The 24,754-nt window shown below is 41.7% G+C and overlaps 1 protein-coding gene across 14 annotated transcripts in view; it reads right to left on the minus strand.

Moving 5' to 3' along the window:
• Positions 1-24,754, minus strand: part of ANK2 (ankyrin 2) — a 184,987-nt gene that overhangs the window by 74,380 nt on the left and 85,853 nt on the right. For 9 of the 14 annotated variants that reach the window (XM_063156863.1, XM_063156875.1, XM_063156870.1 and 6 more), the window contains exons 5-15: positions 22,699-22,797; positions 19,383-19,568; positions 18,911-18,934; positions 16,968-17,066; positions 15,713-15,811; positions 7,497-7,595; positions 6,674-6,871; positions 3,755-3,853; positions 3,483-3,581; positions 951-1,049; positions 539-736 (exon numbers count right to left, since the gene is read on the minus strand). In XM_063156863.1, the coding sequence (XP_063012933.1) occupies positions 539-736; positions 951-1,049; positions 3,483-3,581; positions 3,755-3,853; positions 6,674-6,871; positions 7,497-7,595; positions 15,713-15,811; positions 16,968-17,066; positions 18,911-18,934; positions 19,383-19,568; positions 22,699-22,797 (1,299 nt within the window). The remainder of the gene's footprint in view (positions 1-538; positions 737-950; positions 1,050-3,482; positions 3,582-3,754; positions 3,854-6,673; positions 6,872-7,496; positions 7,596-15,712; positions 15,812-16,967; positions 17,067-18,910; positions 18,935-19,382; positions 19,569-22,698; positions 22,798-24,754) is intronic. The other 5 variants (XM_063156874.1, XM_063156869.1, XM_063156868.1 and 2 more) reach the window with 2 other exon arrangements.

The following is a 24,754-nucleotide window of genomic DNA, read 5'->3' on the forward strand; positions in this document are numbered from 1 at the left end:
ATTCATCTCTCTGTTAGTAATCTATTGGTACCATTTTTGGCTAAAAAACTCACTAGTGATTCTGGAGAGCAATTATTTCACAATTCCAGACAAAATGGCCTGTTGTGTCACATGACATCTCATTTTAGAACCACTGAAAATAGATCCAGCATTCGACGAGACTGGGCAGATGCTGACTTCTGTGTTTTAGGAACATTCCTTTCAGCTAGAACAGGGCAGAATTATTCTGCTATTTAAGTAAATAAGGTATTGAAGAATAAAAGGAGACCTGTTCATAAAAAAATGTATTATTGCCATTCCCGTTTCTTTTTTGGAAATTCTGCCAAAAAAAAAGCTGTGCCTTTAAGGGAAAGGGAGAAACAAGGACATTTTAAACCTGCCTTTGGCTTCAGTGGCAACCAAACCCAATTTTAGATTACAGCAAAGTTGAAATTTGATTAGCTTGCGATACGTCACTCCAGCCTACTGGATTGTTGCCGATCAAATAAGAAGACAACAAAAGGGCCCAAAGTGCTTCAGTTCCTCAGTTTAGCCTTACCTTGGTGGACATGGAGTGCGAGGCGCCGGCCTCAAGGAGCACGGAGGCGACGTCGAGCTGCCCCTCGCGGGCAGAGATGTGCAGCGGGGTGTAGCCGTTGGTGGTGGCGGCGTCGGGGTGCGCCATGTGCTGCAGCAGCAGCTGCACGATCTCCGTCTTGCCCAGGCGGGAGGCGATGTGCAGCGGGGTCTGTTCTTCCTACAACTCAAATCGAGTGGGTCGTTAGTGCTAGCGAGCCACCCTGAGCCCAGCATCCTCCTGGGTCCCCACACACCTTCCTATGCATTTCTCTTGCAGAGTCATAGGAAGTGATAGCAGAAAAAATGGAGTCATGGAGGAGAAGAGGGTGGTGAATGATTCCTTCAGCCATGGTTTTAAAAGAAAAAGAAAACACTATAAGCAGAACACCTACCCTGGCTCGGGCATCCACCAGGGCCCCATTCCTCAGGAGGCAGCGAACCACTTCCACCTGCCCGGCACGTGCTGCCATGTGCAATGCAGTTTCTCCACGCTGCAGGAAAGCAAAAGCATTTCAATGTCCTAAACTTCCATGAAGAAAGATCGTTGCCAGAGTCAGTCCCAGCCATGACAGCTGGTGCTGAGACCCATCCTTCTGCCAGCTGAGACTACAGCTTCTGCCACAGGGCAGGGTGTAAATACATGTGGCTGTACCTGGAATGCCTTGGTTTGCCATCTGGACAATCCAAGACTCAAGCACTAAGAGACAGAATGAAAATCCTGGCTTAGGAAAAATTCTGTCAGATAGACTTGCCCTGGTCACATATGCCCCTCAGCTTTCTACGTAACAGAGCATCAGCTCGTGTGCTGCACGGGAGATGAGACTACACTGAGCTGTGTCTCTCTAGGGATTGCACAGCACAGGAGACTCAAGATGGAAGGGGATAATTTTCCAGATGGTCCCCTCCTGCACACTGTGTGGAGCTGGCAGCATTAAGAGGCCTTGCAACGGCTGAGCACAACTCAGCCAGCACACGGAATGTGTAAAATCTGTACTCAGCAGTGTGGCTCTGTCTCCAGGCTGTGGAATCGATCTTGTTTCAAGCCTTTTGTAGCTCTCAGAATTTGAAGGATAAGAAATATTGGAAAGCATTTTCAGATCAGGAATATTCAACGCATTTACTTTTTGCATAGGTCTTCAAAAAAAACACTGAAATAAGGATTCCTTGAGGACAGCATTCCTAGTTTAATTGGGCTCTGCCCTTTGAGTGCAGGGTCCCAAAGTGGACTGAAACAGTCCCTGGGCAGCTCACCAGCATCTGGTGCATCAGGTCTTGGGACAGCTCTGCAACCTGAAGCTCTATTCATCTCAAGTTATATAATGAGAACACAGCAGGACCCATCATTTCTTTGTGTTATTTGTTCATAATTCTAACACCAGAGCTGGAGAATATTCTGTTGTAAGGCCTTTCTCCCCTTGACTACCACTTAAACTGCAACTGCTAAAATGAGCACCCTAGTCAAGACCTTTTACATCAGAATGGGGAATCATGTCCTCTTGTCCTCATCTAGACGTAGGGAAAGAAGTAGCTTTAGCTTGCCTGCTAATAGGGATTTTTACTTACAGCAAACCCTCTTCACTAGGAGTTGACTTATCTTGTCATTCTTAAATTAACATTGTATTACCAGCTGTGATTAGTAGGTATGCAAGAAAAAAAAATCCCACAGCTCTAGCTAAAAATCTTAATCATTCCATCTATATATAAAGTTTATTACCTGAAGAATAAGCTGTTTATTATGTGTGAAAATACTCTAAAGATCAAATTTCTGCAATGACCCTTTTTGGTTGAATTAGCAAAGCAATTTAGGTTTTGGAAACAGTAATTCAACAGGGAAACTCAGCTTACCAAGTGAAAGCCAAAACACCTGTGTAGCAGAAATTGGAAAGTGTTAAACTTTGCACACAAATGCCTGGTAACACAGTATTTTTAACTGCTTCCACAAGGATTTTGTGTTGGTTTTTTATTATCAATAAAGTTCTTACATAAGGATTGCTTCCATAACAAAGTATGGAAAGTCTATTTAAATGATTCACATTAACAATTCTGCACGCTAACCATTTCACTGGGTTGCATCTAAGATTTTTCTAGCTGAGAAAAAATAATGAGTACCAGGATTACTAAATTTTTGTTGTTTTTGCTGCTGGGAACACTTACCTATAACCTTATGTACTGAAAAAAGCTGCTTCCCAAGTACAGCAAGGTCCTAAGTTGAATAACAAGGTGATCCTAAGTTGAATATTTGTTTACACTGACAAATTCAAACAGTAAAATATCTTACTAAATACATCTCAGAAAACGATAATGTTGTTTTTGTTAGTTCATTTTTTTCCCCCCTATTTTTGGTAACTAGGCTGTTGGTATACAAACACTGATTTCTATGGTAAGTCAGGTTCTGCATTTTGTGTTACTTCCCAAAGGTCACATTTTTCAGATTTAATCACCGATTCCTGGAATTTCCTGTCTAAGAAGAACATCCTGAGTTTCCCAGGTTTGTGTTTTGTTTAATCATTGGGGTTTTAAGCATTTCATACTCTTTCACTGACAGAAATGACACAATTTCATGGCAGCCAGCGAAGTCATGCAGGCAGAAATTAGAGCCATTTGGACTTGAATTTCATCCTTCAGAACAGAAACACAGACTTCGTGGGATTTGGCTTATAATCCATTTTGGATGGTTTTGGTGTGCTTTGTCTGTTTCTAAGGAAAACTTTACCTACTTAAGCATTGTTGCAGATCACATGAAACCAGAGATGGCTTGTTACACATGCAGTCATCGCTTTCCCCTCTTCACTAAAAGTGCTACAATAACTTGCACTAATATTCAACAATGTACCATTAAAATGTGACCCTTGGGCTGAGCTACAGGGTAACCAGGGACTTTCTGAGGGTCCTGAGCAGAAGGTTCTAGTGAAAGCCGTACTCACAATGTTAGTGACATCAGGAGAGGCTCCGTTCTGCAGCAGGAGGAGGACTATGTTCAAGTGGCCCATAAATGCAGCCACGTGTATTGGTGTGAGGCCCGACTGCGAAACAAAGCAAGAGCAGTTTTACTCCTCTGCACGGCTCAAGGGATGGGCTTCTTCATTCAAATCAAACATGTAGGAAAGTGAGGTGGGACAGGAGAGACAGGAGGAAGAAAGCAAAAAAGGAGACACAGAGAAGGAGTGTTTCTGCAGGACATGAAACATTTTGCTACCTCTGTTATAGCCTGGATTGAAGCCCCATATTTCACCAGGAGTTCCATGACTTTGATGCGATTTTTCTTGCAGGCAATGTGCAGTGGAGTAAAACCATTCTGTGCAAAAGACAGTGGTGTTAGTCAGAAACATGCAGCTACACTTCCCACGCAGCTCCATGCTGCCACACCGGGAGCACAAGGGTTAGGCTACCACAAGTAGCTGTTCTTTAAGCACAACAGGTTATGGATAACAGACATCTTCCACTATCTGAGGCACAACAAAGCAGTGCTGCTGCTTTCTTCCCAGGCCTGGGAGAGAAAGGAACCCTCCACCTCCAGACTTCACATACAGACACATCTGTACTGCCTGCCAACTGCACGTATGTATGTGTGTGCGTGTGTGCTTCCTGGGGCTGCACACACGTCTGTGAGGAGCACTCCCAGTGCTTCCCAAGACTGCCTAACACAAGGGAAATGGAAGAAATTACAGTGAACACTTCAGAATCAGCACCTTTACAAAGCATTTCCTGTTCCTCCCTAGGAGAATCGTGGAAGGTTTGGGTTGGAAAAGTCCATCTTGTTCCACCTCCTGCCATGTGCAGGGACACCTTCCACTATGCCAGGTTGCTCCAAGCCCCATCCAACCTGTCCTTGGATATTTCTACTGATGGGGCCGCCACAGATTCGCTGAGCAACCTGTGCCAGGCCCTCCCCATCCTCAGAAGGGAGAATTTCTCCCTAATCTCTAACCCAAATCTACTCTCTTTCAGTTTGAAGCCACTTCAACTGAGAAAAAGAGAGGAACAGAGTGCTTATTACAGGTTCCCCCTTAATCTGTCATTTTACTTGAAATCTAAGGACCTGTGTGTATTTATTTTTACATTTATACCCTAAGCTATAATATCCATGTGTGTGTACGTTCTGATGTACCTTAAATAAAGAACTACCCCTTGAGCTGTGGTATCATGATAGTCTGATGACAGTTAATGCAGGTTAAGTGTGTCTCTGAAGCTGAACCAACACATTATTTACCACACGTGAACATTTTAGTGAAAAGCACAAGTAACATTTTTTAGATAATGTTGAAAAATTGGTAAATTTTCTAATGAAGAGCATCAGTATTGTCAAACAATCAACCAGTAGTAACCAGAACCTTGAAGTGAGATCTTAGTTTATGGGAAAAGATAATCATGTAACAATTGTTCTACAGGCTGCTTCTGTTAAAGGAAATGTTAATCACTAGTTCATTTGAAGGTGCTTTAAAGCATAAAGACATTAAAAAAGCTGAGAACTCACATAGTGCTTGTATCCCCAAAGCATTTTGCAAACATTAACAATTTTTTTAAGTAGCTGAAAAAGCATTCTTTATAATATTTATTCCATTGCTGAACTCTGCTGAATATGATTACTGTTTCTCTGATTTCTAAAGAAATAATCAAAACCATTTGATATTTTACCTCCCACACATCTCTCAATATATTTCACAGGGAGTTTTACTGTTTCAGAAGTTTCCATATTTTTCACTGAATTTCATTGCCTCAGTTGATTTAATTTTGCTTCTTCTATTTAAGTGAGGAACAGTTTGACGGGGGAGGGGAGAAGGCAGAAAAAAAATCAATCACTAACAGAAATTATGAGCTTCATTTAATATATTAAACACTATCAACAAGCCAAAGGTGACAAGTCCCTGATGGGAGAGAGAAAATGAGGGGGGTAGTGGGGAGAGAAAATGAGTTTGGTGGGAAGGGAGCAGAGGCAGCAGCCTGAGGGTGTTCTCCTTTTGTTTCAGATGTTTCACAGGGAGGGAGGCATGGAGGGAGGGGAACAGAAGATATATTTCTGGTCATGGAAAGAAAGAAAGAAGACGTAGGGGGTATTTGTGAGTAGCTGGGCAAAGTGCAGGTAATCAGAAGACTGGCAAGAAAAACAAGCAAGGACAAAAACAGCGTCAACAAAGATCACCCAAGTGAGCACTGCACTGAAAAAAGCAAAGCAAAGGAAGTGTAAGAGGAGGAAGTCAAAGGAGCTATGGGATTTGTGGGTATGGAAAAGCCAAGAAAAATGAGGGGGCAGAAGAAGACAGTGTCAGTTCCAAGGAAGCAAAGGACAGGGAGAGCCTACACAGAAAAACAGTGGGTCCTAGCGTGGGCAGGAAGCTGGGGAAGGTTGAGTGCCCTGCAGTGGGGTTCTGTAGAAGCCCCCCGTGCAGCTGGCCATGGCAGAACTCTGGCCACACAGGAGAACCTCAAGTGTTCACAGACTCCTTCTCTTCCTGACAGAGTGCAATATGTTGGTACATGAACTCCCAGCCAGCTAACAGTGCCTAGTAGAGAAAATTGTAATCTTGTCTGGCTTTGGATACATTAAAGACTCCAAATGTTTCCAGAGTCAAATGTGATGTTTTCCTCACTGTTAGGGGCAATGGTTTGATCAGTGAGTAAAAGGAATCATACCTGCTGTCCTGTAAGCATAAGAACTGTTTTTTGGAAAGAAAAATGGCACCTAATAGAGGAAACTGTCATCATTTGATAAATGCAGAAATATTAGCTTTTCAATATGTTTTGCCTATGCCAATTAACTTACTAATCCAGTTGAAAGTCCAGAAATTGTGTATTCTATCACCCAGTATGGAAAACTGAGCCATTAATTCATTAAAACACCAATGTATACATCAACATCAGCCAGAACCTGCTCTGATTTTAGGGACTCTGCAGAGCTTCCATACCTGACATACCATACCATACAGCCACTTGCCAAGGGGTGTGTTCCATGACCAGGCCTAAGCACACAAGGCACAGGACTGGTAACCAGCAAGTGTGACACCCCTGTGGCTACTGCATCTACTTAAGGCTGTGGAGTTTGCTGACAGTTCTCACAACTTTCCTGGCAAGAGCTACCAGGCAGCTTTGTTCCATGACCCATGTGGGACAGCTTTACCAGGGCACGGGCGTTGGGGTTGGCTCTCTTGTCCAGCAGGAGCTTGGTGACACGGTAGTGACCGCAGTGAGCGGCCACGTGCAGAGCAGTCAGGTAGTCCAGTGTCACATCATCCACAGGAGCCTTGTGCTGCAGCAGGTGCTTGACACATTCCACATGGTCCCCCTGGGCTGCCATGTGGAGTGGGGAGAGTCCATTCTGTGACAGAACAGAACAGCAGCTTCAGTAATCCCCACTTAGACTGTGGTACATGTAAGAAGGACATTTGTTGTTGTGAGGTGCTGCTCAGTGGGCTCTGCTATTATACAAATATCTTCCCATCATTAGTTTCACCAAAGAGACAGAACTTGTTGGAAATGCATTTATTTTAGATGTATGTTTTCCAGATGTGAGGAAGAAGACACTGAAATAATTTTCCAACTCTGAAATAGTTGGAAAAAATAATTAGGAGAAACTGTCCTCATTATTCTATGTGACGGGTCAGAAAATATGTACCAGGAATCACCTCTCAGGAGTGACTGACCCAGCTTTCACATCTCTGTGTACTACAGACTCAGGAAGCAGCACAAGGGAAGTGCTGGCAGTAGCACTCCACATCTTGTGTTTAGTCTGATACTAGAGAGACGGGCAAGCAAGTGTATGGTTTTCATGCATTTGGAAAGGATTATGTAAGCAAACCTTATTTTGGATCATTCTTCCCATTAATACATCTCCTTTGGGAGGACAGTAACATTGCTGTCTTCTTCCTTGTCCTCTCAGGGACACTGTAAGCTCTGTGGAAGGTTACAGAGGTGTCCCATACTCTGACAGAGCCCATACACACCTTGGTCCGTGCGAGCAGGGGGGCACCTCGCTCCAGGAGCAGCTCCACAACCTGGTCGTGGCCACTTCGTGCTGCACAGTGCAGTGGGGTGAGTCCATCCTTCAAGGAAAAGGAGAGAAAACAAATGAACACATACTCAGTTGTTTGTCCTGGCACTCTGGGGAACAGCCTGCCAGGAATACAGCCCCACACATGAGAAAAAGCTCCTTTTTTGACTCCTAACTGCAGCTGGCTCCACAGTGTGAAGTTTCATCCCTGTTCTTGCTTGCACCAGTAAAGGACACTCTGAGGTTACTGTTTGAGGGAGAAAGCTCATTGTGTGCTGAAATCTCTTCTCAAAGGATAATGTGAGGGTGCACTGCCTCCTCCCCTCCCTGGCCACTGCGTGGCTTTGATACAGCATTGCCTCTCCCTGGGTTGAGGGTGCTCCATGAACCAACCCATGTCCTTGGATTGCTTTTGATGCAGGGATGAAACAGGTGATGTTCATACCAGAAAATTTGCTCCAGAATTTTCTTTTGCTTTTAAACAGGCATCAATATAAAGAAGATTTTAAAACAAGAGAAAAAGAGAGAAACATAACCAAATCTTTCACTTCTGAGATTTAGGGGTGAACACAGAGCTAAAAATTATTTTCTAAAATTGCTGTCAGACCACCAAATCCACAAGAGTTTTTTCCATTGGAGAACACCATTCTGTATCAAAAGACTCGCTCAGGATACTATTAATGATCACAGCAGTAGTAGCAAAAGATATGTTCATGAACTATTTGGATGGGAGAATGAATTCTAGGTAGCTTTTGTATAGTTTGGACTTAATGCAGAAAAATAAGTATGAGGCTGGAAAAATGGTTGTGAAAGAATATTAGTGCTGAACGACAGAAAAAAGGTAACACATAGGATATGAAAATCCAAGTTTTCATCTCCTCAGCCCTCAGAATTGTTCAAGCACACACTCAGAGATGTCATCAGCATTCACTCAACAGAGGTGGCTTTACCAAGGTGAAACAGCAATGTTTTTAATTGCAAGAAAAGCCTTCTCCATTTGAGACATGCCACTCATCTTGTGTGACATCTACGTTGTTATTCCAAGGATCCCATCGAGGAATCCAGAAACAGCTTGATTAAAAGGACAATATGCAGGTCTGAATTCCACAGAGGCTAAAAAAGTAGCAAAACTGCCAAAACATGGCACTAAGGATGAGTTGGTGACCCTGCTTCATACACAGATGGACTGTTTACCTTGTTGGGGGTTTGGAGGAAACCAGCATTACTACACTTTTAAATTAAAAGTAGCTCTAGACTACACAGTGCCATTGCAACTGCAAGCTCATTGTGGCAAACCCTTCCCTATAACACCCTACAAAAGGCAGTTCCAAGAAGCAGAGCGTCTCTCATGCCCAGTTTCCAAAGCACAAAGCCTTTTCCAAGTGAGCAGCACCACAAAGCTCCACAGCTGCAAGGGGCTGAAGTCTGCAGGAAGAATTTTTCTCCCTTACTATCTCCTTTTTCCAGAGGCTTTTGTGACACACTGACAGGGTTCAGTGTGCCTGGGTGCTCACTGTGTCAGAGGCATTCCTAAATCCCACAGAAGGGTTGCACTGAAATTACACAGGTGAAAGATCAAACCCAAAAACAGAATTCATGGCCTTCAGCACTGATAGATGGGGTCAGTGAGAAGAATTGTGTGGAACTAATGTACTTTTTTTTATGCACTGAAACTTCAGAGCCCTCTGAGCCCAGTCTTTTTATGACCAACTGAGCTATCTCATTACCAGAGGGATTCCTACAGATAACTCCCACTGGCATTACAAAGGTAAGAATATATCCCAAATGCATTTCTAGGGAAGGTATTTATCTGTTTTCTTTCCAGTTTCTGGCCTCTTGTGCTCTACATTTTTAATCAATGTGGGAGGTTCACTTTCTTTATCTGCGTGGTGGCTTTGATGTTACTCTATTTAGTAAAACAACAAAAAAAGAAAAATTGCATGAATCCTTGAACAAAAGCAGGACAAATCCCAAGAGGGAGAAAAAGAAGAAAAATATAAGCTAAGAAGTGCATCAACTCATCAAGAATGTCTGGCTAAAACAAAAAAAACCCTCTATATAACTTCAAACAATGATTTCTTCTTTGTTCTTATCTACAATTCTCTTTCAAAGCAGAGATAGAATTTTGCTATCCTAGTCTACTCTGCCATAGGTGTTTTGAGGACCTCCTACAGAATCCTCTTCCCTTTCCTCTTTCTGCTGTGAGGAAAACATAATGTATTGTTGCCATTATATTGCAAGAATTCTATTGTCACTATATTGCAAAGGTTCCACATTGCTAGAGTTTGGTACCTCCTTGATGTTTCTGGTAGGCAGCTCCTCTCAGCACTGACTCTTCCTTCTTTTTACAGCAACCAACTGACTCCAGGTCCTCTCAACCAACCCACTCTTTTATAACACTCTTCTTATTATTGGCTACAGCTATGGCCTGTTAAAGTCAGGCCTGCTCCTAATCTTTAATAATTAACCCGGCTGCAACTCTTTAGGGGATAAGATTACTTTCTATACTACCTTTATTTACTTATATTCTATCCCCCTACAATGTATATTTAAAAATTATTGTATATTTAATGCTTCTAATTCTTTTGCTAATATCTTTTGTTTAAAAATGAGGGAGATTTCAAAGAGAAAGCTGTTGTAGTAGCAGAATCAGTAAAGAAAACAATGCAGACAAGCTGACATCAGCCAACATGAAGAGACACACTGGCGTACCAAATAAATCCTTTTTTGCACCATTACCTATTTGCCATGAGCCTCAGTGCTCTCAAAGTGGCTTCAGGAGCTGGCCTAAGTACTTTGTCAGTCATTCCTTTGCTAATTGAAGAACACAGAGTGACCAACACATCAGGCACATCACTTGACTGGACATCCAGCTCTGGATCAGAGGGACACAGACTTTGAAGCACAAATAATGGATATCCCATCAACACAAAGGCTGCCATGTCAGGAGACAAGAAATTCAGAAATTTGATGTTTAGAGAAGTTTAACAATTATCTCCTTGCCCTGGATTGTGTGGAATGAAGAGTTAAATGTTTGTATCTTCCCACTGACATCCCACACCTGGTGCTCTGCTGTTCCCAAATGTGGTACTCTCCTAACTCACTCTGTGATGTAACCAACAGCTGGGTCACCCTGAGAAATGGCAATGCAATCCCCTCTGTGCGCATGGAAGGCAGGAAATTCCATCAATGCTAATTCTCTCTCAAATACTTCTCAAAATATGAGGAAAACTTGTGCTTTTTTTTTTTCCTTGAAATCACTGGTCATTTTTAACCTGCAGAATTAATTCTGAATGCTGTGCATGACTCCTAACTGTAGGGCTTCCAAAGATGAATTATTTGGTCATTTCACAAATGTTTTCTTTCAGCTTAGCAGAGACACAGAGACAAAAAGAAGCTGTGCTTATGAGGGATTTTTAATGGGAAATGATGTGGGCGGCAGATTCACAGGACAGTTGCTCACATTCAGCGCTCATTCAACCAAAAACTAATGATAGAAATGAGCATCAAAGGCCAAATTATCAACGAATTATTCTAAACTGCAGTTGCATGTTCTCATTTTCATAAGGGTGAAGTAAAGTTTTAGTATTTCATATGTCAAACATGCAAAATTGTCTAAATTTTCCTGACAAATAAAGGGAATTTAATTTGTTCATTTTTCATTATGACTAAACCTAATCTCTTTAAAAATGAACAAGGCGAGCCTCCCTCTTGCTTTAAGCTCTTGCCATAATTAAACATGCTGTAAAGTATTCCTCCAGGTCACCATTCACAGCACAAACTTGAAAAATACAGCAAAAAATATACCATGTGCTTGCTTGAATATTAAGATAGTAACATAAGTAACTCCAAATAACAGTCATTTTCTAGATAACTTGCTTAGACAATTCATACAATATACCTTCCCACTCCCTTGTAAACATTATATGGAGCCACTAAATTTTTTATAGGAAATATCTGCATTGTGATTAGATATTTATAATCTGACAGAGCTTTAGGAACAGCAAAAGCTGACAATGAATTATTAGTGCTCTGTGCATGTAAGAAGATGAGGAGAAAATGTCACAGCAGCATTACTGCAGGAACAAACACTGTACAGAGCACAGTGCCAGGGCAGGGCCAGGATCCTGCTGGATCCTGGATCCAGGATCCACTCCCATGTGGAAATAGCAGAGCCAAGCCTATTTTGTCAGGACACAGATGTACAAAAGAAGATTTATTAGTAATAATATCTCAGTAGGTTTCCAGAAGGAGTGTTAAGGGGTGTCTGAAGCACATTTCCCACAAAAAAAAACCCCAAATCAACCAAATCTGAGTTGTGCTGCCCAGTTTCTTCCTTTTGTTTTCCTATTCACATGAGTGACCTGCCACTCCTCTGAGCTCCAGCTGAGCTCCTCCTTTCTGTGGCCCTTCTCCAACCACAATGGTGCACCAGACCTTGTCCCACCACTGCCATGCCTATCCCTGCTCCAGCTGCCACGCTGCGGGCACACAGCACGCTTACTGCCCCACACAATAATTTTGCCCTTCCAAGACCGGATGCTCTCCTTCATTCCATGGATTTTATTCAACTGTAAATATTCAGGATGAAAACCTGCAGGAGGAGACTTAAGAAAAGTCCCAGAGCAACAAAAATCTAATTTCAATGTTGGCAAGATTGAATAGGAAGATGACAAAGTGTGTGTGTGACAGCTTCAGTGGTTGAGACAGGTGAGAGTGTTCCTCCCCCTCTGAAGGGTGTTTCCTTACTCCCACAAAAATGGAAATTCCAGTAAGACGATAAAAGCCTGTGAATTAAACAGCATTTTAAAAGAAAAAAAGCATGCAAAACCAAAACAATCTCATATTCTTGTTTTTTTCCCCATGTAATCTATAGAGAGAAATGATATAGATAACACAAAAGCTGCATTCAGAAAGGATATTCCTAAAACCTTGTAATAGCCAGCAACATTTCCACATTCTGAAGGTGCACACTCTTATGATTCTATTATATGAAGACTCCTTTTTATAGAAATACATGAATTTTGGCCATGCTAAAATTGCTTTTAAATTCTGACAATAATTCCCTGTAAGAATCCTTAGTGTGTTCCAGGAAGACTGTAAATGCCGTGCCCCTGGCACTGTGCTTCCTTCCCTCAAAGTGAGAACCGGGAATTGCCATGCTACCCTTGACCACCTGACAGTGAATTAAGCATAAATTAAACTTTCCACCATCTTTCAGAGAACACATTTCTGCACAATTTCTCTGACTCCCTAACTCTAATCATCAGGATCTGCATGAGTTAGAATTTTGGCCAAATACTAAAATTTTAAATAAAATGATGCCACTTAAATTGTTACTAATGTAAGAAAATGTAAAGATAACATAGGATTGAGTAAAATTTTGAATATGAAATATTTTAGGATAGGTAATTTTACTCATTAATTATTTCATGAGCAAAAGTCCAGAGAAGGCTTGTATGTAAATGGAAGTTGCAAAACATATAACAGATATTATATAATAATATATGTTAAAATAATATTTTAGTATTTTATGATAATATAATAATTATCTACTGTTACAGATGATATTTTGTTATTATATAATATTATAATAATATTTCTAACACATAGTAGTAATAAAAGTATCCTATTATTTTAAGAATGGAGTTTCCATTTCTGCTTTGGATGTAATATAAAAGAAATTAAATTTCACATTTTAAAAACTTAGGACCTGATTGAGAAAAATGGTATGACTTGCAAAAAAAAAAGTAAAATATTATTTTAAAATATGTACCATGTCAAGAGATTTACCACTATGTCTACATTTTTATGGCTTTGTGAGAAATGCGATAAAATTTCAGCAAACACATTCTGAAATGTATAGAAAATAAAAATACTAATTTCTGCAGAAAGCAGAGTTTTCCTTTGACATGCTGCATTAACTATGGAACAGCAGGACAAATGCATCATTTACTCCTTTTGAGGAATAGACATTTTAATTTATATTTTTAGGCAACACAGGGGCTCCTAAAGAATCACTCTAATGGAAGATTTTCAAACATAGAAAGCTTTCATAGATTAACTTTGCAAACCTGAAGTACTGAAGATCATCTGCAATCCCCTAAAATAAGCTTTTGCATCTTAATTTATGCAGCGTCAGATTTCATGTAACAAAGCAAGCTAAAAATAAACAGAACGAAAGCAGCCAGGGCTGCTTTAACTAAAGGGTGTATTTTGATGCGGTGTGGAGCACGAGAACTTGGCGGTGAAACATCGCAGTGTTTTAATTCCTCTGTTCTGCAGTGACTGTGACCTGCTGGAAGGCGGCAGGAGTTCCTGGGGAGCCGAGAGAAGGCAGCAGGGAAGGCGAGGTGTGTTAGTACTGCAGCGGGGCAGGCGGGGTCTGTGCCACGGACAGAGCACATCCCGCCTCCTCACGCCGCGCGGACTCACAGCCAGAGCCAGGCACTCGAGGTGAGTGGACAGAGCACAGGGAGAAGAGAGACACACCCAGATAACATCAACAGCTGACACAAAGCATGGACAGCAAAACCAAAGCTCTGGAATCTTCCCCACCATGAGGCGCACGCCATCGGCTGCCACCGCGAGCCCCGGAGCAGGGAAGAGGCAGAAGGTGAAGGTGACAGGAAGAGGGAGCCTGTGCAAGCTGGAATATGTGTGCCTTAGGATACCTGTATGGGTTTTCAGGGACATCTCTGTACTGACATTTTGAGCCCATGTAGCAGCTGACACAGGGCAGGGAGCAGAGACAACGAGACAAATCTAAAATTGGTCCCTCCCACCTACGTTGGGCAAATCCTGTTCTCTCACATTCATTCACAACTGCGCTCAACGTTTGCGGGTGAGCAGGGATGGGAAAACACTTTGACCTCATAAAACCCAAAACATCCCTCACAATCATCTGTGTAAACTTGTCTAGAAGAATATCTAAATACTCAACAGGAAATAGGTGAATTCAATGCTGCCATTCCAAAGGCCAGATGAACTATTTCTGTATGACATGCTCAGGGGCATGTGGAATATCCTGACTGAAGGGTATTATTAGCATTTCATGCCTCTTCTCCATGAGATTTAGGTGTTTATTGTGGAAAATGTGAGCAGGGGTGATTTGCTGTACATCTGCCTGGGAGATAGCTTTTTCCATCAGCAGGAGTTTTTAAAAAATAAAAGAAAAATAGTGAGATATCATTTCATAATCAGAAACCAAATCACAGTCACAAAGAGAGTTCACAATAATCATGACTGGTCTTCAAAGTTTATGAAGCAACAAATGGTTGATGCAATTAAAATCCAAGTAACTGCAGAGGTTGAATCAACCCCAAGGGTAGCTGACTGTAATATCTTCTACCTTCCTATCAGGTTAAACAAAAACTCTCATGTCCAGCTCTAAATTTTGTGTTCCAAAACACTCTTGATCTCTTGGACATGTAATTTTGCAGACCAGCTACCTAAATACCAGCAGCTCCTAAGAAGGAGCCCTGTGCAGCTCAGTCTGAATAAGTGACAATGTTTTCCCAGATGATTCCAAAATCCCATTTGAAATATTTAACCCTGCCCATATAAAATGATGGGGATTTTTTTTTGCCCTGAATGACTGTGAAATCACCCATAAATAAAGGGCAGAGAGATGATGTGACATTTCAATAGGACAACAGGGAGAAGGAAACCAGTGAGAGTCACCTAATTACTACCCCATACTTTGTCTGGGGAAGAGATATGTGGCTCTGAGGAGGTTGCTTGCCTCTGTATCAGCTCTCTCTGTATCTCTCTCAGTAGAGCTTCCACAGGGCATACTGCAACTAGCATAGACATTTAGGGGTCAGGGGACTGAAAGGCTTGGATGAGTCCAGACCTTCCATTTCCTTTTGCTGTGCATCACATGTGCTGTGTCATGTCAAGTTGGACCAAATAACAGGCTTATTCCCTGAAAACCATCAGTTTCATCAGCTTTTTCTTGTATGATGTAGGCAGGTTATGCAGGAGACTAAAGGAAATAGCATTTCTGCCTCCTACTGTCACTAATACCAGCTGTTCTTGAGTCTGATACCCTAGAAAACAGTCTACATAAAATTAAAACACAATGAATCCCCAAAAGCAAGCAAGGAGAAAATCCCAGTCCCTTCCCCAGAAGGGACAAAATCATATTCAGGGAATAGAAAGACTCACCCTGGTTTTGGCATCGATCTGCCCTCCGCGATCCAACAAGAGCTTCACCATGTTTGTGTTTCCCCTTTTGGAAGCCACATGCAGTGGGGTGATTCCATTCTACACCATGAAAAGAACAAACGATGAGCTGGATGGATCTGAAGGTGTGCAATGGGGGTGAATTTGGGTTCAGATCACAAAAAATGAGACCATCACATAGTAGAGAATAAACAAGAATGTGCTAGAGCATCAGAGCTAAGCACACACCATATAAGCTAGAGTTAGTAATTCCTTCCTAAGCAAGAGTCCTTCTCCATTGTTTTGGGGTCCTTGAATGAAGGAAGCAGTGCATCTGCCCAAGCAGCAAACATCGCAGCCCCAGGGCCAGACAAATACACAAACATGTATCAGAGTCCCAATGAGCCAATAGTCACAAAACACTGAAGCATTTCAATCACTGCAACGTACACAGAGGACACAAATGCGTCACTCCTACACAAAGGAACCTTCTTGTGTAGTGCCAAGAGCATAAAGGAGTGGTAGGCTGTGTAGGCTGAAAGTCCTTGAAAACACTTTGGGTGAGGCAAGAGGTAACATTAGCAGCTACTCCAGATTGGAAGCAGGAGGGAGTCAGTCTGGAAGGCAGAACCCTGAGGTAATTCAAAGCGTGTCTGGCAAAATCAAACAGCAAACTTGTGACCTGGAAGCTGGGTTGAGATTACCAGAGGTTTTCATGTCAAACTACATAATGTGCAACAGCAAAGGGACTGGACCATGTAACTCTGCAGTTGTTTACCATAAAAGAGTAGTCATGATTAATTAGTTCTTTTACTGTTGAATTTGCATAACAGCCATATACTTTAATTTCTGGTTTTGAAAAAGATTAACACGTGAAAACATGGAATTCAATCAGTATAGCAAATATTGAATACCAAAAAAGCCAATCAATCCTACATCAATTTCCAGAGTACATCTAACAAACAGAAAAGCCACAGGGAACTGACACATTATAAGAGCATCAGCTTTCTGGAGCTGCCAAAGGATCGTGCTCCCTCCAGCTGGGAATACTGGCTGTTACACAACTCCCAAGGCCTCCAGGACATTGCACAGAGACAACCTTTCAGAATTACTGCAAAAAAGACAACTTTGATCCCAACAGAACTTCAGCATTACTTTGCTCCTTTCTTCACTCAGCTCTTGCCTCAGAGTTGCCCAAAGAAACCCCCCCATTTCTGCAGGCCACTAGAAGCAGGCAGGTGAAGGGGTGAGTCCGTACCCTGGCGGTGAAGTCGACGGCAGCTCCGCGGTTGAGCAGCAGCGTGGCCACGTTGACGTTGCCGTAGTGCGCGGCGATGTGCAGAGGGGTGAAGCCGCTCTACAAAGGGAAACAGCCCTCGTTACACACATCTTCTCACACAAGGTCAGCTACTGAACTAGAGCCTGAGTCCAAAATGCTGCCCAACTAACACATTGTGGCAATTTTATCCAGACTGTGAATAGCTATTCTAGAGCACAGCCTTTGGGCAGAGAAGTCAGTTTACAGGTGGGAGATTATCAAAAGTGCTTCATTCTTTCATTCCCCAACTCAGCCCCCTGCATCAGTGGCCAATAAGATCAGTTTTCATCACAGAAAATATTAATGTATTAGCCATCCTTAAAGAAAATAAAGCAAGTTCCTTATTACCATTTGGAAGCAACATGGGTCTTTTAGGCTGGGTATATTTATTGGGGTTCAAAAAATGATCACAAAAGTTGCTGGACTCTTATTTTACTCCTCTTAGAAATAGAAATATGGACAACATATTTCATATTGGGCTTTTGTTTGTTTGTTTTTGTTTTTCAAAAGCAGTAATTATTCAAAATGCAATTAAAGAGTTTGGTTTACATGAGAAACTCCTTAGTAGCATAGTAAAAGAATCATAATTATTTATATACAATTTGGATTGCAAAGGAGCTGAAGAAACCTTGCAACCCATAAATAAAAAACCCCACACTTTATTTGTTCTGTTTTGAATACTAGAAGGTGAAACCTGCTCCAGCTATGAGATGTACAATCTCTTGACAACAACATGAAAAAAGATTAAATTTTCAGAAACTAGGACAGAGAGCAAGCTTTTCTTCTCATAAGTAATTCAAGTAGAAAGGGCCTTGCTTTTGAGGTTTCCCTGAAGAGTTTTACACTGATTTGACTGGATCTTGCTGATAGTTATAGAAAGGGAGGAATACTTCTGGCTTCTTGACTACAGCATGCTCTCAGCTGGGTTTCCTGCCTCTCGGTATCCAAACCACCATTTTAAGCTACTCCTGGAACAAAGGAATGTGAGCACGTGCTGCTCTCCTTCCACAGGCACTGCAGTAGCCCTTGCCCTTTCCCTCAGGGAAGAGCATGCCCCATGGAGCAGGTGCCCAGGGAAGCTGCCACCCTTCAGTTCACATCACTGCTGCCTCCTGGCAGCCTGCTCATGTGTGCACACACCAAGAGGGAAGCACCTTCCCGTGGGCATGTGCATCCATAATTCATTCCCTCCACCAGCAGAGAAACTCCATTATTCAAAAGCAGGTATTGAAACAACAATCTCATCCTCGGAACTTTTTCTTTCTCCTAAAAGTGGCAATGATCTTTTGGGAAAATCCCAGTCCAAGCCAATCAACCTCATGATTTTTAGTGGAAGTAAAATCCATATAAGAAACGTGTTATTTAGTGCAGGTAAATTCTGAATATATACTGTCCATGAGGGCTTTGCAAAACTTTATGGAAAAGATTGTAATAGGAAGAATGGTAAAAAGAAGCAGATGCCCTGAACAAGTTTTTACCCTGGGGAATTTGATTATGTTTATTATTGTAAGAGACAGAAAATTAATTTTACCATTATTCTGACCAAGCCAGACACCCAGATGTACTTATGCCAAGTGAGTGCATTTTCATAATTAATGAAATTGAGCTAAAAAGCATCTTTATCCTCTTAGCTCCATTACTTGCTTCAGACTCCTTTGGACAGATGTAAATTCTCAAAAAAGTCCTTCAATACTGGCAAAAGTAAAAAGAAATTCTAAGACAAAGGATGAATAAAAATAGGTTTTGAGCGAGAATTTTCTATGTATTAAAAAAAGAATAATATCTTCACTTCTATTGCTAACTAATAAGGAAATATTGGCAAAGAGCAGTGAAAATAATCATAAGTAACAGAAAGAGTAATTAAAAATTGTTGATGTCGGTACCTCAGTCGTCCTATTCACCATCATCTGATGCAGCATGGTTTGGGAAAAAGAGGAACAATATTAAAGACTGGCCGCAAAACGAAGAACTATGTTGCTTTTTCTGAAATGAGTTATGCTGTTAATTATGAGAAAAGCCATTCAAGCATGCATTAACTTTAAACACAATCTATGCTCCCGTGGGCAATGAACCAATATCCTACTTCATAGGGAAGCAGTGATTCTGCTTCCGTTCCAGTGGCTTCTGGTTTGCAAATAATGAGAAAAATCTGGTTACCAAAGAAATAGGAGGCAAACCAAAAAGTGAAAAAATGAGCACTTTGTAATTACTGTGCAGCTTAACACCGCAAACTTATGGGTATTACTGGCAATACTGGTGGAGCAAGTTGTCCTTCCCCGCCAGAGCAGTTCCGTTTCCCCGTTAGGATGCAGAGATTCGAGGTGCTGTCCCCGGGCCCGGAGCCCGCCCCGTTACCTTGGACTGCACGTCAGCATTGTGGTCGTTCTGCAGCAGCAGCGCCGCCGACTTGGTGTCATCCTTCCTGGCAGCGATGTGCAGCGCGGGCAGCCGCACCTTGCCCTTGGTGTCGTTCTCCAGCAGGATGGCCACAGCCTGGTTGTGCCCCTGCTGCAGTGCCACAGCCAGAGGGGTGAAACCGTCCTGGGGGCAGCAAATAAGGGGTGCTCAGCACGGCCGGACAGCCGTGGGGAGCTGCACCGCACCCTTCGTGCACACCGACCCGGGGAGCATGTTCCCAGCTGTTTTCCACCTCTGCACTCCATCTCCAGGGACATGAGATTGGAGACACAACATATTTTAACTCTTTCAAACACCTTCAAAAGGCTTTCCAATATTTGAAATGCTTTGAAAGATCTTTCACACTTCAAAGTAATCTTTTTTTAAGTCAAGTGCAAGAAAAGAATCATTCTACAGCATCTCTCTTAATTACTTCTCATCTTAAAATGGGCTACAAAGCCTATCTTTAGCAAATTTTTGGTAAATTCACTGAGCACTGAACAGTGTCAATGTGAAAAATATAGACAGAATATGTTTATGAACATCTCACATATCTGCAAAAAGGAAGTGTATCAAATGTGTTTGCTGCTGTTCCCGTTCAAAGTTACAAATGAATCATGAGTCAAGAAATCCAGATCATGTTTAGGAACATGATTTGAGGGAGGAAAACTTCACATTATTTATGTTTCTTGTAAAAAGAATATCAGAAAATCAATCTTTGCTTGTCATAGTTTTAGGTTTGTTTCTAAATTAGTTTAAAATTGTCTTGTTCCTCCACACGTGCCTCAGATGGCCAGGGCTTTAAAATCCATGATAACAAGATAGCAGCTTGCTCTCCTGGTTTAAGTAGTACAGGCTACCAGATATTTCATTCTGATTTCAAAGTGAACCCTTGCTCTGGTCATGCATCCTCCCCAAGCACAGGTGCTCTGTAATTACATGAGAGATGGGACAGCTTTGCTTTGGAATAGAAATACAGAAAGATGAGAGAAGAATAAAGGCCAAGTTAGGAAGGAATGAGAGCTAACATATGTTGAAAGAAACATCTGAAGAATTGCCAAGGCAATTTTTCCCCTCAGTAATCTAATAACTTTCTCTCCCTTTTGCGTCGAGCTGTGGGTAGGTGCATTGTAACAGCGATACGGCTGTGGGTTCTGCCTGTAATAGAGATTAAATTCTGTACAGTGAATTAAAAAGGGGGCAACAGCTGACAAAACAGCTGAACTGTAAAGATTATTCTGAGATTGGGGCTACATAAGGTGTTGAAATGGCTTAATGCATTTGCCTTTTGCCTCTGGGAACATGAGAACAAATCCTGGATTAGAGACTCTGAAACTGAGCTCACCCTTACTCTCCTTTTTTATCTGCACATATAGAAGTGTGAGAGGAAATGAAATGCATCCAAAGGCAGGGCAAATTTCAAGGCTTCAAAGATAAGTTCATCCATTTGATTTGCACCATTTCCTCATGTACCCTCCTCTAGAAGGACACAACTCTTTCTGCATTCCCCCCCTGTTGCCTCTGGAAAGCATGGCTGACCAAAGGTTGGAGACAGCTTTTCATGTCCTCACCTCCCATGAGGAGGGCCACTCTTTGATGCTAAACAGAAGGATCTTCTCCCTGTATTTGAGTGACATCCACAGTTCAGGCTGTCATCCCACCTTACGAATGTACCATTTCTTCATCCTATTCATGAGGTGAACTCTGGGCACCTATGAAAGTGATGGTGGCTCAGGCCTTCCTTCAGGAACACTCACGCAATCATGGAAACCATCCCCTCAGCAGGACCTGAACCTAAAACTGACCTAGTTAAGCAGCAAAGAGATCAACAGCCTTTACTTTACAAGCTACAGAGTGAAAACTGATCTTTCTAAAGGCACAAGATAAATTTGGAGTCAGGGTCGGAGTAGGAATATATTTTATTTTTTCTCCTCTCTGCCTCTTCTACAAAGTGGCACTACAGTGTGCGTTCTGTCAATGTCTGCACTCAGAGGCCACATGAATTATAACCATCTCACCCTCTCAATTCCTGTAAACTGAATGAATTCCTAGCCAGCAGAAGCTGCTGGAAGCTGGCTGCCAGCAGGTGACTGTGGGCGGCAGCAGGGCTGGGCTCATGGCGAGCCCCAGTTCCACCTGGCTCCTTCACAAGGAGTGTGTTTCTGCCTCGTTGCCTGGCAATCATTTGGGATTTTGTGTTTCAGAAAGCTGACATGTAATGTGATCACCACATCTATGAAGGGATTATTTTATGAGCTGTCATCAAATAGTACAGTACCCACTGAGAGGAAGGACAGTAAGACAGCTGTTAACGCTAACAGGTTTGAAGGGAAGGAGAGGGAGCATAAATGCACCAGCATTTCAAATTGATCCAATCAAATTGATCTGGATTGTGAAGACAATCCAGAAAGGGAATGTTTCTGAACAGACTAGAGAAAACAAGCAGGAACAAAAGCTCTGGCCAGAGAGAAATTTTGCTATAGCTACTTCACATGTCACACACATAGAACAAACAGGAAGATGACACACTTTGCAGCACAGAGCCTATTCACTCACTCTCTTGGCTGGAATAAAGAATATTTGGCAGAAAGAGGAAACAAAATGAGCATAGTCCTAATGACCAAGGAGTTTTCTCCACTGCCCCTAAACCCCCTCATATGTGGAAGGAAGCTTGTTGGATTCAGTTCCTCTGGAGATGGAGTCTCCTCTCTCCAACTTAGGCGTCTCTCCTGCTTGCACAGGAGTTACTGCAGGTTCACAATCCATACCCCCAGTAAATATCATCCTTCTGCCTATTTACACCCACGAGGCCCAGCAGTAGAAATAAAGTGTCCATCAAAACAACAGCCTGCCAAGCTCACTGATGCAATCCTTGTTAGTCATTTGGTTTCCAGTTTACACCAGTCAGAGCCAATAATGAACACTCACAAGTTACACCATGTCACAGGAGAGCCTCAGAGTAACTTAAGGGAACAGCAGCAAGAGGCTGGAGTAGGTGACCTCCCAAATGGTTCTGTGAACCCAGCACCACAGAGGGCCTCACCTCTTCTGAATTCAACTGAAATCCCAAGACTCAGGTGATGGGTTCATGGTGGGACTCCATCTAGAGATCTTTTTCAACCTAAACAAATCTGTGATTCGAAAACAAAGCTTGCTAACAATGACCTGTTGGTGCCAATTGACACAGACAAGCCCTCTGGAGACAGCCTACACAGTTCTGACTTCAAGTGATCCGAATACACAGGCAAAGAAAAATGTGAGAAAACCCCCTCACCTCGGTAGCTGTGCTTTGGTTGGCTCCATTCTCCAGGAGATATTTCACCACCTCAATGTGGTTCTCTTGAGCTGCCATGTACAAAGGAGTAAAGCCATTCTAGGAGGGACACAGGAGAAAATAATGTCATGTTGAAATGATAGGTACCAACAATAATGAACCACAAGTGGATACACAGCTAAAAATGCATTTGTGTTCTTGTAACTGAATGTAAAAAGAACAACCTTGTATTTTTCCCTTAATATAATCATGTTCAATGCCATTTAAATCCAGAGAACTCTCCAGGCTTTCACACTCATTTTCTTCTGACATATTTTAAGGAAGCAATGGACACACAAATTATTAATACAGCTATTCCTTGCTGATAATGCTCAGGAATGTAAAGCTGGCAATAAAGTTTTATGAAAGCTGACAGGAAAGCAAGAGTTTCCTCCATTTATTACATTTACTTAAGCAAAGACATCATCCCCTGGAGACCATGAAGCCCATACCTTCTGACAAGCTCAGTAGAAATGGCAAAGGCTTGGCATACTACGAAAAACTTCTAATACATAAAACATTACAAAGCATCCAACATAAAGGAACTCAGCCTTGCTAAGGAACAGCTGCATTTCTGACCATACAGCAGGTTCAGTTATCATTTAATTAAAAACTTAAATTAAAATGACCTAAATTTATTAAAATAATTTGCTCTGAATAAAATGTAATTTTAAAAATTTATTCTAAATCTATCAGCCTACAGTAGAAAATCTTTCTCTGCAATAAAGTAATTTAATGAAAACAATTGTAATTAATTACCTACAAAATCTTGATGAAAGAGAGGCATGGAATTCTGTCTGCCTGATCAATAATTTATAAGAATTTTTAGGATTTCTAAGAAGACCTTAGAAAATTCTTCAATATTCTGTACATTACTATGTAACATAAGAGGACAAAATCTTCTGGCTTGAAATGTCACTTTAAGCTAGAAAATAAACCATAAACCAGACTTCAAACATGCAATTTATTTGATTTTTTATTATCTTGTGTGCTGTCACACTGAATGACAGGGCTGTGCATTCACACAAGCAATCAGAATCAAAACAAATACAATGATAATCAAAAACCTTGTTTCAGGGAAGCCAATATTATTCTTTCTAGGAAACCTGCTGTGGAGGCATTCTAATAATTTTCTAATGAAATAAAATCTCATTTTTCAGTCACTAGATAACACAAAGATTGTAGAACTGATGTCTTTACAACCTCCCTCTGTGTTTACAAATGTAGAGGACTTTTCAAGCAATAAACCTAATTTATGTTGTGGATGTTATATGATATCTGCCATAAAAGTTGTAGCAAATATTTGAATGCTGCTTTGCATAATATCCTGGCATTTCCACTGACAATCTTGGGACACAGAATTAAAAAATGGCACCCAGAGAACACTTAACAGCAGTTCAGTGCCAAAACCGGGGGGAAGTATTTTGAGTGGCTTTGCACAGGAGTCAGTTATTATCCAATATTCTCAGAAATTATTCAAATTATGGAGTCTTATAGTCACAGATAATATGACCAACATAGTCTGCAAGTCCATCACATCACAGGATCATCATTTGAAACCATGGTCAACAGACCTGGAAAGGTAATTTAGTAGGGACAAACACAAGCATCTCTCTACAGCTGGGAAAATAAACTGTCCACAAAGAGAATGATAAGTAAGACAAGAATTCTGCAAAAAAGGCCCTAGAGGTCACAAATGTCTTCCAGAGACTGGTCACTGGTCAAGGAGCTCATTCTGCTGTAATAAAGAAAACCCTTGCACAGGCATAAAAATGTATCTCCTTAGGGAAGCCATCTTTCCTTGAGAACAGGCTAATAAATGGTGGTGTTCTGGCTGGAAAGGTCAAAGTGAAGGAAAACAGTCTTTAAAGGGAAGAGCTCTGTTCTGCATATCCATGACAACTAAAACAAAAAAGCAAAGTTTACAAGGCTGCTGGAGGGAAAATTCAGGTAAGACACCAAGAAAAGCCTCTTAACAATAAGGTCAGGCTGATGGGAAGCTTCCTCTTCCCAAATC

This window comes from Melospiza melodia, chromosome 5 (genome assembly GCF_035770615.1).
Source record: "Melospiza melodia melodia isolate bMelMel2 chromosome 5, bMelMel2.pri, whole genome shotgun sequence".
NCBI classification, from domain to species: Eukaryota; Metazoa; Chordata; class Aves; order Passeriformes; family Passerellidae; genus Melospiza; species Melospiza melodia.